This window comes from Choloepus didactylus, chromosome 17 (assembly GCF_015220235.1).
Source record: "Choloepus didactylus isolate mChoDid1 chromosome 17, mChoDid1.pri, whole genome shotgun sequence".
NCBI classification, from domain to species: Eukaryota; Metazoa; Chordata; class Mammalia; order Pilosa; family Megalonychidae; genus Choloepus; species Choloepus didactylus.
Window position 1 is genome coordinate 43,372,825 of NC_051323.1, and position 15,236 is coordinate 43,388,060.

General features: G+C 36.7%; 1 protein-coding gene across 1 annotated transcript in view; it reads right to left on the bottom strand.

Moving 5' to 3' along the window:
- Positions 1–15,236, bottom strand: part of LOC119512483 (stonin-1) — a 120,372-nt gene that overhangs the window by 43,175 nt on the left and 61,961 nt on the right. The window contains 2 exon segments of the mRNA XM_037807181.1: positions 5,657–5,780; positions 5,959–6,060. Of these exon segments, the coding sequence (XP_037663109.1) occupies positions 5,657–5,780; positions 5,959–6,060 (226 nt within the window).

The following is a 15,236-nucleotide window of genomic DNA, read 5'->3' on the forward strand; positions in this document are numbered from 1 at the left end:
GTACAATTGTTCTTAATATTCTGTGCGATGAAATAGGAACAAAGCACCTCTGCAGCATAGCAGAGTACAACGAAAAGCACTTGTGCTATTGTTTTAAGTTGGGAACTGACCTGGCCTTTCTTTCTATGAAACACCATTTTTACTTGAAAGAATAACTGGCAGAAAGTATGGTTATTCAGATTTGGGTATGTGGCACACATTTTTTCAAAAATTAAATAATATGCCCATCACTTCAAAGAAAACAACTAACAGTGTTTGTCTGCCAATAATAAAATTCAAGTTTTCAAGCAAATATTAGAATTTGATTAAAGGTATATCTACTACAGTAAGCCTGAGCACTAAGACTTAAACTCTTTTCTAATAAGATGCAAGGTAATATTAATGAATGTGATTTTTAAAATCTTATATAATGAACAGTGTGTTAACTGCACAATTCAGTGAACCAATGTTTTCCAAAAAACTAAACGCATGTTACAAAATTACATACGGATTAAAGAACCATTCAAAGTGCAAGACAGACAGATCAGGTTTTAATGTAGCATGAAAAGTTCACTGATATGGTTTTGGATTCCACCTTATAGCTAACCTTTCTAGTTTTGGAGTAGCATCAAATTATCTGTAAAGGCTATTGATTCTTCCCCTTTTCCAATCACGTATCTGAGGCCAGATTTTCTTCACGTTTTTTAACCAAAAGAACATATCCAGCTGTTTTGTATTAAGCCAAACATTAACAAGATTTGCAAATAAATAAAACTATGCCATTCTTCTCACTAAACATTTTTGTTCTGGGAAATAGTTTTTCCATAAAAAACATGTTAACATGTATTCTGATTTTTTAATTATTTAATAAAATAACATTTTAAAAAATTTCTCAGTTTTAATTTCTAATATAGTAAGTACTTATAACCCACATAAAAGAAAGTTCTTTGGGGTCCCCAATTCTTAAGAGTATAAAGGGATCCTAAGACCAAAAAAGTTGAGACTAAAAGATATAGGAAGTTACTAAACAAATGGATAATAAAAAGAAAATATGATAGGGCAGACAAATTTACAAGGTGGAACAAACAAATACAAATGCCTTATTTCCAATAAACATTGAATTTGAACATGTTATCAAAGACGATAAAAAGGTTGTAGACATAAGTTTAGGTAATTTTAATCAGCCTTTTAAAGGCATGCAATGTGGAGATATAAATAAGAAGTACTTCAATTTTATGAAGCTATTTACTTTGAGAATCTTATTGCGCAGTACCCTAGAAATGAAAAGGGACAGGAACAAGGCCTATAATGTAAATTTTAAAGGCTACGTGTATTTCTTGAACCACTTCATTATAAATGACATAGAAGAAAATAAGAAGGAAAACCTTCTTGTTTAAATGTAATTATTTCCATTATTCTAACCTCTAAGACACAGTTTAAGGTGCTGATTGAAAACCAGCTAATACATTTTTCTGATTTAAATCACTGGTAATAGTACCATCTTGCGGCAAAATCAAGTACTGCAATTTTGAATGAAAACCCGAGAAGTGCTAATTATGCTTTGGATAAAAGATAGTCAAGTATTTCCGTCCTCCATGCTCACCACCTTCATACCATCCCTCAGTAAAAAAAAAAATCATTAAGGTCCTTTAATAAATAAATAAGAAATATAGAAAAAGTTCAAAAAGACGTTATTTAAAACAAGGAAGTAAAGTGGATGTCCTGATAAAATAGTAAAGTTAAAAATGAAAGCATATAAGTATAGCATTGCCTTACAAACCAGCAATCTCACTACTCATGATATACCCGGAAGATCTGAAAGCAGGGACACAAACACATATTTGCACACCGATGTTCATAGAGATGTTATTCACAATTGCCAAAGGATGGAAACAACCCAAGTGTCCATCAACAGATGCATGGATAAATACAGTGAAGTGTATATATATATGAAGTGTATATATATATATATATATATACACACACACACAATGGAATATTATTCAGCAGTAAGAAGGAATGAAATCCTGAAGCATGCAACATGGATGAACCTTGAAGGCATTATCTCGAGTGAAATAAGTCAGACACAAAAGGACAAATATTTTATGATCTCACTGATATGAACTAATTATAACATGTAAACTCATAGACATAAAATATAAAATAGAGGTTACAAGAGTATCTAAAGAATGGGGAGCAGTTGCTTAATATGTGCAGAATGTTTAACTAGAGTGAAAAACATCTGGAAATGGACAGAGGTGACAGTAGCACGTTATTGTGAGAATAATTAACAGGGCTGAATAGTGTGTGAGTGTGGTAGAAAAGGAATGTTTAGAGTCATGTATGTCACCAGAAGGAAAGTTGGAAGTTGAAACAGGAATGTATAACACAGTGAATCGTGTGGTGGACAATGTCTGTGATTAACTGTACAAATATAAAAAAAAATTCTTTCATGAACTAGAACAGATGTATGACAGTATTATAAGAAGTTAATAATAGAATGGTAGACAGGAAAAAATGCACCTATTGCAAACTATAGACTATAGTTAACAATAATATTTTAATACTCTTTCATCAATGGTAACAATTGTGCCACATAGACTTTGTGGTCAGTAATATGGGGGATAAGGAGTATGGGAGGATTAGGGTTTCCTTTTTTATTTCTTTTCTAGAGTAATGAAAATGTTCTAAACTTGATCATGGGGCTGTATGAACAACCATGTGATGATACTGTGAAACAGTGATTGTATACTTCAGATGGTTTCTATGCTGTGAGAATATATCTCAATAAAATTGCGTTTAAAGTGAAAGCATAGCCAAAAGTCCAACAATTGATGAAAATGTTTCAATATGTCAACTTAGTAGTTAAAACTGCCACAGCTAATTCTTACAGAGCAAATTATACTTCATAAGCACAGTATTAAAAAATCATACTTTATAAACACAGCATTAGATAAAACTTGTATTTGGTAATTCAATGTTCATTGTTAATTTATTTCATTTTTATAAGCTGCCATACTTGTAACCAAGAAGTTAGGATTTAAGAAATGATTATGATTACTAGATCATTATATAGATATTTCTTTTTACTTTCTAGTATATTAGAATAGACAGAGGGAAATATCTGAAATTTCTGAACTGTAATCCAGCTGCCTTGATCTCTGATACTGACTGTGTAACTCTATAGCCTTTATCTCGTGATTTTAAAAACCTTGTGACTGACCCCGACTGTACTCCTTACCCTGTTTTTCAACTTTGAAGTCTTATGATTACTAAAGACAGCCCCTAATGTTTATTAATGAAGGGCCTTGAGTCAGCCCAGAACTAACTAACCCCAATTCCTAAACTATCTTGCTAGACAGAACTGGATGTAACCAAAATTGGCCTGCCTGACATGCACAGCTTAAACTTTAACCTATAAGTGACCTATACGTCATCATAATACTAAAAATCATACCCATCATCATATTAAGGCCATTTTCTTACATACGTTCATGTAATCAATCTGTGCATGCTCAATAATTAGATCATCGCTAGCCTCATGATCTTGAGCCATTGTGCTCATTATCCTATAACATGCCCATCTTTTGATACTATAAAACTATCAGAATTACTGCAATTTAGAGAGAGAGATTTTTAGGCCGATAGGCCATCTGATCTGCTTTGCGCTTAGCAATAAACTTTCTCTCTTTGAAACCCCAGTGTCTCAGCAATTGGTCATTTGAACACAATGGGCAGAGAACCCACTGTTTTTGGTCAGTATCACACTTAACTGTTTTTTTGTTGTTGTTGTTGGTAAGGATACTAGTACCTCTTCTAGTTTCTCTTTGCCTTAACCCAAGTAATTTTCATGTGAACTTACCTGAGCACACAATGAACATTCTATATATTACTGATAGCCTAATGCAAAATCTTAACCCATACTTCTTACATACGCTAATCTACTGAATCTCAGTTAAACCCAACAAAATCCATTTGACTACATGTGTCTACACACATAAATACACATACACTAGAGTGTCAAAGATTATAATAAGCATGGGAGAAAAGAGGGAATAAAGACTTGAAAGATAGAACATTAACAGTTTTACCTTTCATCAGGTAGTCACTTTCAGTTTAAAAACATATACACGAAATAGACAAGTATTTCCTTTAAAAGCAGAGGTCTAACATCCCAAAGTAATTTGGGCAGAGAATAAAAATATATATGAGGGCCCCCCTGAGGAGCCGGGGGAAAATGCAGAAGAGTTGGACTTCCTCACCTGGATTGCTGCTGATGTTCTCACAAACAATGAGGACTGGCAGTCTGGTATACGGAGCCCTCTATCTTGGTGCTTGCCCATATGGAACTCGTTACTGCAAAGGAGACCTGCTTATAATTGTGCCTAAGAGTCTCCCCCTGAGTGCCTCTTTGTTGCTCAGATGTGGCCCTCTGTCTAGCTAAGCCAACTCAGCAGGTGAATTCACTGCCCTCCCCCTTACGTGGGACCTGACTCCCAGGGGTGTGAATCTCCCTGGCAAAGCAGGATATGACTCCGGGGATGAATCTGGACCTGACATCGTGGGACTGAGAACATCTTCTTGACCAAAAGGGGGACGCGAAATGAAAATAAAATAGTTTCAGTGGCTGAGAGATTCCAAATGGAGTCGAGAGGTCACTCTAGTGGGTACTCTTATGTACTATATAGATAACCCTTTTTAGGTTTTAATGTATTGGAATAGCTAGAAGTAAATACCTGAAACTATTAAACTGCAACCCAGTAGCCTTGACTCTTGAAGATGATTGTGTAACAATGTAGCTTACAAGGGGTGACAGTGTGATTGTGAAAGCTTTGTGGATCACACTCCTTTTATCCAGTGTATGGATAGATGAATAGAAAAATGGGGACAAAAACTAAAGAAAAATAGGGTGGGGGGGGGATGATTTGGGTGTTATTTTTTACTTTTATTTTTTATTCTTATTTTTACTTTTTCTGGTATAAGGAAAATGTTCAAAAAATAGATTGGGAGATGAATGCACAACTATATGATGGTACTGCGAACAGTTGATTTTACACCACAGATGACTGTAAGATATGTGAATATTATCTCAATAAAACTGAATTTTTTTTAAAAAAAAAGCAGAAGTCTAGATTCAAGAAGTTCACAAATAAATATAAAATGCATATGGTCAATTTCTAGCCATCATTTTAGATATCTAAAAACAGTGAAGTAGCCTGAATAATCTCCATAATCTTATTAACACTCCATTTGCTTCCAATACAATAACAGATATATAATACACACAGAAAGAAGAAAGAGAGAATGCACAACCATGCAAGCACCCTATTTCCCTCTGCTGCTTCAGCAATGGTGGCTAGCTTACTTCTTAAATAGACCCCAATTCTTTGAGATAACCAATGGATGCTCCCAATAGCTAACATACTATATTACTTGTTTCTCTAAAGTAAGGCTTGATCACCTTTATGAAATCTGACATAAAAAAACTGGTTTGAGTAACTCAGTTTTTTTGATCAATAGTTATGAAGTGATTGTTTATTCCATGTTCATTTAATGGTTATGACTTTGAAGTACAAGCCCTTTCACATTAAAAACATTATCTTGTTAATTACAAAAACACCCCAAATGACTGTGTTCAGAAGATCCAAATAATATTAATTTACTAGTTGTATCCAACCTGTTGATGTTTGCAATGTTTGGTGCAAGTTGTGTGGCAAGTGAAGGGTGAACAGAGGCGAATGGATGGTATTTCTAAAGAAGTCTTCTGTTGCTTTAGACTGCAAAACCTTGGTTTCCCAGAGCTGCAGAGAAGAAAAAAATGTTTGATTTAAAAAACAAACAAAAATTAGGATGTTTAGATGTTTTCAAAAAGCTTTTTAAATTAAATTGTCAGCTGATGGCGCAATGAATGTGTGAGCACAATGAAGGAGTTTTTTTCAGTTTTTAAGCTGAAAAAAAAGAGAAACATTGTTTACAAACCTGCTTCAAGTCTTTTAAGACTTGTTCCTCTATACCTTCTTCAGCAAACAGATCCCGTACTCCATCAATTACATCTTCAATTACAGATCTGTAGAGTTTAGGCTACATAAAATCAATTGTTAAAGGTTTAAATTCTCAAGTTTGAATGTATTTAGGTTTAAAACACATGCAGTATTCTCTAATTTTATAGTTTAAAGAAAAAAACACCATAAGGATTTTTACCAAGTACCTCCTACTCCCAGTGCCATCTTAGCTTCCCATAAGTTGCTTTAGCTTCAAACCTATAGTCTTGGCCTATCTGCAAGGCTGAATTATAGGACTATAATAAAATACAAGATAAGAATCTCATAAAGAGGTATAGGGCTGTCATGTTAGTTGGCTTTTATGTCAATATTTAACCTCCCCCACTCCTTTTAAAAAGGGAAAGCAGCAGAAAATAAACCTTCTGTTTTCACTTTACCTTTTTCTCAAAAGGCCAAAAGAGTTTTCTTAAGGTTCACTATATTATTTCCACAAATGTAAATAAATTCCAAACCATCAGACTGGGACAAGCACTTACCAAAGAATAAACAAAGCCCTTCCCACTTCCAAAATACACATAGTTAATATATATATATATTCTGAATCATTGTCAAGTAAAAGTACTACTGCCAAAGTGGATTTCTGATCAGAAACTTAGAAGGACCTGAACTAACCTTACCCTTCCACAATCTGCACCTCACATAGACTACGTAACATCCTACAATGCTTTCTAGGGAAAAAAAATGACATGACAATAATATTAAGCAGATTTCTACCAAATTAGACATTGCTTAGATCAATAGAACAATGGGTTTCTAAAATAAACCTAAGTCATTCAAATCTATGAAAACTGTGCTTCACTCTCTCTGGCCCAAAAATGGCAATGCTAAGTGGGCTGACAATACTGACCAAGTGGAAGTTCTACTGATAAGAAATGGCAAAACAAGAATTTAATTGTGTTGCTCTTATTTCAAACTGCTTGTTCAGACCAAAATGAGAACTGTTGCATTCTAGGACTGTTTTTTCAGGCTACCTGGTAAACACTCAAGGTACTCCTGCTCATGCCAACGGTAGCAAGGTTTTAAACTAATTCTTCTAAAGATTCAGGGTAAGTCTATGAAGATGCCAATTAGTACCAATTAAATAACATGTTATTTAAGCATAGCCATTAAGACTAAGTGCCCCTAGAGTAGTTGCTTCTTCTAAGAACAGTTTACCCTGATAAGAGAAAACTAAATCGTTGCTTCAGTGTTAGTCCCAGCTAAAGTGATTGCTTTTAAACCCAGGGGAAAAACTCCTTGGACTAAAACATCCTTAAGATCTGCCCTCAGACTTTAACAGCAGTGGTCAAAAAGAACCCATTAGAACACAATTTTTCAAAAGCAACATAAGTATCCAACATGCTTTCTCTTCTGGGACTACAGTTAAACTTTATATTGCTTCCTTTATCTGGAATCTTCATTAGAACTATGTATAGTTCAGAAAATCCATTTTAACCCCTCCTCTATTAAAAGAAAACCCACACACCCCTTCTTGGAGTTCACCCTCAGATAAAATGGAACACGTGATAAACTTATATTCAAACATAACTATTTTATCTTAAAACACATTAACATCAGAAATTGGTACACATTAAAATATGTCCCTAAAAGTAAAAACTTTTACGTAGCATATGCATACACAAAACCCATAAAATAACACAGGTATGAACACACACACACCTTTTCCTAAATGTGAAATCTGTCTAAAAGAATTGAAAATAAAGTTGAATCATTGATTTCTTTTTTTTTTCTTTCTTTTTGGGTTTTTTTTTAAAAGATTGAGGCAAGGTCTCGCAAGTGCCATTTGTCCTGTAAATTCTTACTGTGAAGTTTAGATAGGCGTTAGGGGTGGGAGGTCCATGTTTTATGTTTGTTTTCTATTCAAATTGTGCACTTAAGCATTAAGATGTTAAAACATAGGGAAAATCTGTGAGAGGACGCTAAAAATAGTGGTTGACTAACATGAAATATCGCATTACCTGTTACTTCACGTTAGTAAATAACAGAGGTTGGAGTCAACGCTCACACTAAAATTTTACAATAAAGAATGCAATTGAACTGGGAATTTTCCAGACACATAAGAAACTGGGAGGGTTAAGGGTGAGTTCCACCTCTACCACCTTCTAAACATCCCAACATAGACACCATCACTTTGGGGAAGAGTGTTAGCGAGAAACGGGGGTGACACTTGTCCTTCCGGTGGGCCAGGCTCACTTCCGGCCGCCTAGGCCTTCCTCCAACATGTAGGTGAGAAAGGGCCAGAACCCTCAGGGGAGAGGCTTTCTGAAGTCTGAGAGAGGCCAGGAGGAAGAAAAGGGTGTGCAGGAGTCCGTTAGAGCGAGTCAGGCCGAGAGGCCAGGGACATCCTTACCACAGGGTTGACGTAGGCCATGAAGGCGGCTCCTGCGCTTCACCTCTGAGGCCTCGGCGGCGTACGCCTCTGGGCGCGTTTATGAACGCCCGGTGCGCCTGCCGCGCAGCCGCAGAAGGATGCCGGATGCCCGGGGCAGGCGGGTGGGGGTGGGGGTGGGGGTGAATGAATGGAGCAGCGTTAACCTGAGACCAGGTGCACAGGGACGGAAGAGGTTAGCTGAGAAGAGAACCCAGCCAAAACGGATGGTTAAGTCGGGTCTAATCCAGTTTTGGGCGCCTCACATCACCTTTCAGGTGAATTAAAACTAAGCAAAAAAGGGAGGAATGATGGAGCCCTTTGCCAATTTTCATTCTTCCTGCTCCATCCCACACCCAGCTGGACTCCAGTAAAAATACAACTACAGCCAAACTGAATCAGCAGCAGCATCTGGGAACCTGTTAAAAATGCAAATTATCAGGTCCCACCCCAGAGCTACAGATTCAGAAACTCTGAGAATGGGCCCAGCATTCTGTAATTTTAACATGGTCTCAGGTGACTCTGATGGACCTTAAATTAGTGCCCCTTAGAAAGAACATTGAAATCACCTGGGAAGCTTCAAAAACGTTTAGTGCCCGAGTCTCAGTCCAGATAATCTGATTTAATTAGTTTGGGGTGCACCCTGGGCTTTGGATTTTTAAAGGCTGTCTAAGGGATTCTAATATGTGGCCAAGGTATAGAACTACTGCTACAAAGTCAACACTGTCGATACCCTCCAGGCTTCTTTTCTTCCTCAGGCAGAAACTACCATATCTTGACCTGCAATAATTCCCTCCCTCTCCTCAAGGGCAGTACAGGGACATTTAGGGGCTTAAGTTGCCCAGGGCTGAGGGTATGTGAACATAAATAATGTGAAGACTTAGAAAAGGGAAGGAGACGTCTATTGCCACTACCCCGCTTTTTAAACAGCCTTTCTATCCTGCAGATGGGTCTTGACCAAATAGATGGTTAAATTATTTGATGATTAAAAATCCTATTAATTAAAAATTGCATTGGCTATTTGTGCAGATAGGTGCAGTAGAGTTATTTATACTACTTGGTATTTGCCTTGCCTGGTTCAGGTACCTTATGGTTTGTGAGTTTTAAACAGCTGATTTGTATGAGACCCTTTAGAAGAATTTTCTAAATTGAAAAGAACCTGAAATTCCTTTTTTTAAAAAAGCCAAGAATATTATATAGTAATTTTTAATGACTGTATCTCTCCCTGGCAGTTTACTACCAAGAATATTCAAAGTGACTATCTTTCACCAAAATAGAAAAGCTAAAAGCAGTCATTGATTCCTACTCATATTATAAAACCACTTAAATTATTCAAACTGGAATACAAGACAGCTGAAAATCTCTTGTTTTCCATCTTTTTCATAGGCAGGTTTTAAAACTTTATTCCTACATGCATAGGTTGATAATCACTTATGTTTTTGTGACAGCATACTGTTTTATTTCACTTCATGATACACTACACCCTTCTCATACATATTTTCTAATTAAATTTGAAGCTTGATACCCATGGAAAGTATAGCTAAGAATTGCAGTGTTATTGCTTAGTGGACCTAGTACACTCTGAGTATAGAGATGATGCAACTTCGGCAGAGAAATGTCAGCAACTTTTCCCTTCCCCCTTGGGGTCTGCCTGAATGGTCACCATTAGGCTTGGCTGTAATTTCTTCCTAAAAATAGACAGTGGTCATTAGAGGAGGTACGCTTTAACCCAAGTTCCAGGTGAATTCAAGTTGCAAATCTACACTGAACCTGTGGCAGCCAGCTTCTAAGATGGCTCCCAATGAGCCCCACCTCCTGGTAGTCACAGACTGCTACAGACCCCTTCCACATTGGTTTGTCTGTGTGACCAACAGATAGACAATAGTTGTCTGTGTATACAATCACTTCTGAAATTAGGTTATAAATGACTGTAGTTTTTTCTTGGGCTGTGTCAGATCACTCGCTTGGGGAAGCTGGCTCTCATGCCCTGAGGATATTCAGGTAGCCTCTCCAGGCCCACATGACAAGGAACTGAGGACTCCAGCCCAAAGCCAGTAAGAATCTGTAGCCTACACAAAATCACGTGAGTGAGTTTAGAAGTGGATCCTTCCCTAGTTGAGCTGTCAGATGATTGCAGTCTGACTGCATCCTTTGTGAGAGACCTTGATCCAGAACTACTCTCCAAGCAGCTCCCTGACTGCTGATCCTCAGAAATGGTGCAAAATAAATATTTGTCATTTTAAGTAATTTGGGGTAATATATTAAGCAACCTTACATAATTAATACAGGAATCATTTCCTGATTGGACTATGTTGGTCAAAAAGAGGGAGACACCAAAGAGATGTCAACCCACTCCAATAAAGGTGCCAGGGTCACCAAAGAAGCACGACTCACACAACACAGGGTGGAACAATGTGTTACTTACATAGAGAAGAAACAACAAAGTCAGCTTCACTAATGGGCATTGGTTCCCCAGTGCCAGTAGACCTCAGTCATGACAGTGGCAGGGAGATGTTTTCTGCACAGCACCCCTCTCTTGTGTGTATATGCCTTGGTATAAAAATTCTGCTCCCTCCCTGCCAGAGACAGATATATCATAGGGGCATGAGCTGGATGCCATAGCTCATGCCCACCTTAATCAGCAGGTCTCCAGTGACTGTTTCTGTATGTTCAAGACAATAAGGGAAGGAATGCAACTGCAGTCCCCTTATCTATTAGGGGATTGTGTTTTATCTCCTGCAGAGCTGACAGATCTGCTTCTGAGGACAGGATGTGTTTGTGGATCCCAGAGAAAGGCAGCAGGCTGTGCTAGGACTATCTCCTACCACAGACTATAACTAGAGGAGGCTTGGTTTTCCCTCATTGTAATCTCAGTATTTACAGTTTTTTCAGCACCCTCATCAGGCACAAGAGCATTTGAAAAGTCTTAACAGCAGGCTGGTATTTGATAGCATTGACCCAAGATTATCATGAAACAAGCAGACTGTTATACTGTTGTAACGGTCACATTTCTTTTGTCAATTTTTCAAACTCAGAGGGGAAGAGTGTTGCATACACAAAGCACTTTTGATGTTAAAATTGAAATTTCAAGATCCCAAAGCTTCAGTGAAGTCATTTGACAGAGACAAATTTTTTATGTTAGTACATAGAGAGTAAAAAAGGAATGCTGAGCTTTGGCCCTTCTTTAAGTATGTAGTTCTTTGAAATTACACCTGTGCCAAAACATATAACACTTCCCCAAATGCCCATCACAGTTCAGAGCATCAGATTTTCACTTCTCCTGCTTTGTTTAGAGGGTCATAATATATATTTCATGTAGCATTGGTAATCAACACCAGTTTTACAACATTTAACCAAATTTTAATAATCAGAATAATTTCTTTACGTTCTGTATGTCTCATTACTTTTGCATGGAGTTATCAGAGATTCCATTAGAAAAAGTAAAGAAACAATTTCATTTTGCTTATTGTGAGAAAAGGCCATTTCTGTGAAGTGCTTTTTTTCAGATGGGAATATAAAAAAAAAAAAAAAAAAATTGTACTTTAGAGAGAGACCATTATCTTTCACATATTAAATTTTACAGTCATATGCAGGGTATTTCAGTAACTGCATAGACTCTAAATAATATGTTTATCTGCAGTGAAAAATACAAGCTAGTCTATGAGCCCATGGCTCAAGGCAGCAAATATTCATAATTAGTTTCCAGACATTTTGCAACCGATGCACAAACTCTGCAGTACTGTGTTTCTCTACCTTGTTTCGTCTTTCGCATCTTGCAGGAAATGAAAATCCAGATAATCTCTGCCTCACCCTGTAACTTTGAAATAGTTACATCATTGGTAGTTTGATTCATTTATACTCTGTGCTTTTGTAACATTTTCCATTTTCTAATACAACTTCAAAATCAACTCACATTATTAGAACATCAGATACTGTTCCACCATGATGGGTCCCTCCTCCCACAACATTTCAGTTAAAGTGACCATGGGACACAGTAAATGCTACGGCTAATTGGTAACTTTACCACACAGTGGAACACTGTTAATGATCACATTTCTGCCTATTTCAAACTGTTGTAATATTCAAGAGATGTATACATTGTATACGTATGAAAGGTGCTGATTATAATTAACTCATGGAGAGAATACAGGATAACTTCAAATATATTTTACACCATCACTACATTTTTCATATTCTCATCCATGTTTTAATAAGGATTCAGTAATTTCTTAGCTAACAAATGGGTCTTTCATTTCTTTAATCATAATATGTATAATCATATATGAACATGAAATATTAGCAAGGATAATATTCACAGTTTCCAGCGAATTCTCCAACCGAAATTTCCACTAGAGAAGATGGAGGTAAAAGCTAATAAACCGAACTTGAGGATAGAACCAACCTGATTTGTTCATAATAACTGTACATTACTTCATTTCTAATTTGTTTTATTTCATAAGAGGTAAATAAGAGCATCTTGAATATTCTGTATTGTTTTCTTGGGTGCCTTCAAATGACAGAAGAGGTAGGGACAACATGGAATAAATACACTTCTCCCTATTCCTTTTTCCAAGTACAGCTAAAAAGCCTAGATATCCTATATAAAATAAACCTTAGAAGATTCTGAAAGGTGGAAAGAAGATTACATACCAACTGGGGACCTCATGACCTGGGGAATGACACAGTGGTGAGTTCCTGTGTTTTCTCTTTGCCTCATATAACCCAGACTTGGAGCAGAAGAAAATGGCAACCATAAATGCCAATGGTCATAGATTTAAAAAAAAAACTCCAACAAAAGTCTGCTCTCTCCAGCCAAAGGACCAGGAAAGGGGCAGCCTAACAAGCTGGAAAACTTTTAGAAAATAACAGTTCTAATCCAGCCAAACAGAAATGGAAAATGCTGCAGCCCCACCCTAAACCCTGTCAGCAAAAGCCAAGTGGGGAGTTCAGAATTCCACTCTTGCCCAGATGAAATGAGGCGCCACCCCCACACACACATTGTCACTGAAGATCACACATGATGCCTGGATTTCCTCACCCCCGACCACCCAAGAAAAAGGGACTTAGAGGAAGGTAAGGTTCCTACACTTCATGCAAACTGGTATAAATGTTGATTGAGAAAGTTATGTATATATAAGGTAATCCCTAAAGCAATGGCTAAAAAAGCTACATAAAGAGATAACACTTAATCTCTTATAAATAAATCAAAATAGAATTCTTTAAAAAGGTACAATAACCAACAGGAAGACAGGAAAAAGAAAAGAAATAAAGAACAAAGAAAACAAAAAGACAGGCAATAATCATTAACTTTTCCCACCGCCAGTTTCCCACTTTATTATCCATTCTGACTTCTGACTTCTGAGACACTGCTAAGATTCTGTTGAGATGGTATTCTCCCTCATGGAATGAGTTCTAATAAATGCAACTTTGCTTTGTTAAAAAAAAAAAAAAAAAAAAAAAAAAGACAAGCAATAACAAATATTGGCAAGGATGTAGAGAAACTGGAACCCTGGTGGGAATGTACAATGGTGCAGCTACTTTGGAAAACAGTTGAGCTGTTTCTTGAAAAGTTTAATATAAATTCACCATATGACCCAGCAATTCCACTCATAGGTGGAAAAATGAAAACATATGTCCACACAAATACTTGAACATAAATTTTCAACACAGCACTATTGGTAACAGTTAAAAAGTAGAAAAGACCCAAATGTCTTCCAATTGATGAATAGATAAATAAAACGTGGCATATTCATACAATGGAATACTAGTCAACAATAAAATGTAATGATGTATTGATACATGCATGAACTTGAATGGATAAGCATGGATGAATCTCAAAAACATTATAGTAAGTGGAAGAACCTCAACACAATAGGCCATATATTGTATGATTCCATTTACATGAAATGCCAAAAAATATAAAAGCAAATATAGAGAGACAGAAATTAGATTAGTGGATGCCTAGGGGCTGGGGTGGGGACACAGTAACTGAAAATGGGTATGAGGGATCTTTTGGTGGTGATGGGAATGTTCTAAAATTGATTGTGGTGATGGCTGCACAATTCTATGAATATATTAAGAACTATTGTTTAGTACACTTAAAACAGGTAAATTTTATGATATGTAAATTAGTCCTCGATAAAGCTGTTTGAAAGTATCCAGGGAAGCTCTCTTCTCTAGAATGGACCTAAATTTTTAATTCGTTTAAAATAAGCAATGAAAGGGGAAATGTCAATATTCCAAGAGAACTTGGGTGCCTTCTCACCTCATTGGCAGACTGACCTACAGGGTCTTGCCCAGGCTGGACATGTGCTTCAAATGGGGTAGGTATTTGAAGCAGCTTGGTGGCCAGCTGTCTCTCCCTGGTAGCACTATTAAAAATCATGCTGGCACCATTTTTGGATAAACAATTCTCAGGAGGAACTAAGCAAGAATTACGTATACCATGTTGCAATAATGTGAAAGATATCTTTCTGAGAAATAGACACACATCTGAGTAGGACTCTCATGAGGTCAACAGTTAATAGTTAAAATGTGTTACTTCCTTCTTTTACTCAAGAGAGATGGGGAAAAAATGGTAAATGGTAAATGCATGACAGTAAGTTTGGTTAACGGGGCTTCGGGCCATAAAGGAGAATGCAATGAAAGATCTCCTAAAGCACTAAACCATCTAAAACTCCAGTTATTTACTAAGGATTTCTTATTCACTGAGAATAGATCTTGTTTATTGACAATATCATCAGGTTTTTGTGAGTTGGTTAGTTTATAATTGTGTTTTGTTTTGGCTTTGAGAATGGGCAACATCATGGTCCCATAAATTTAGGTAC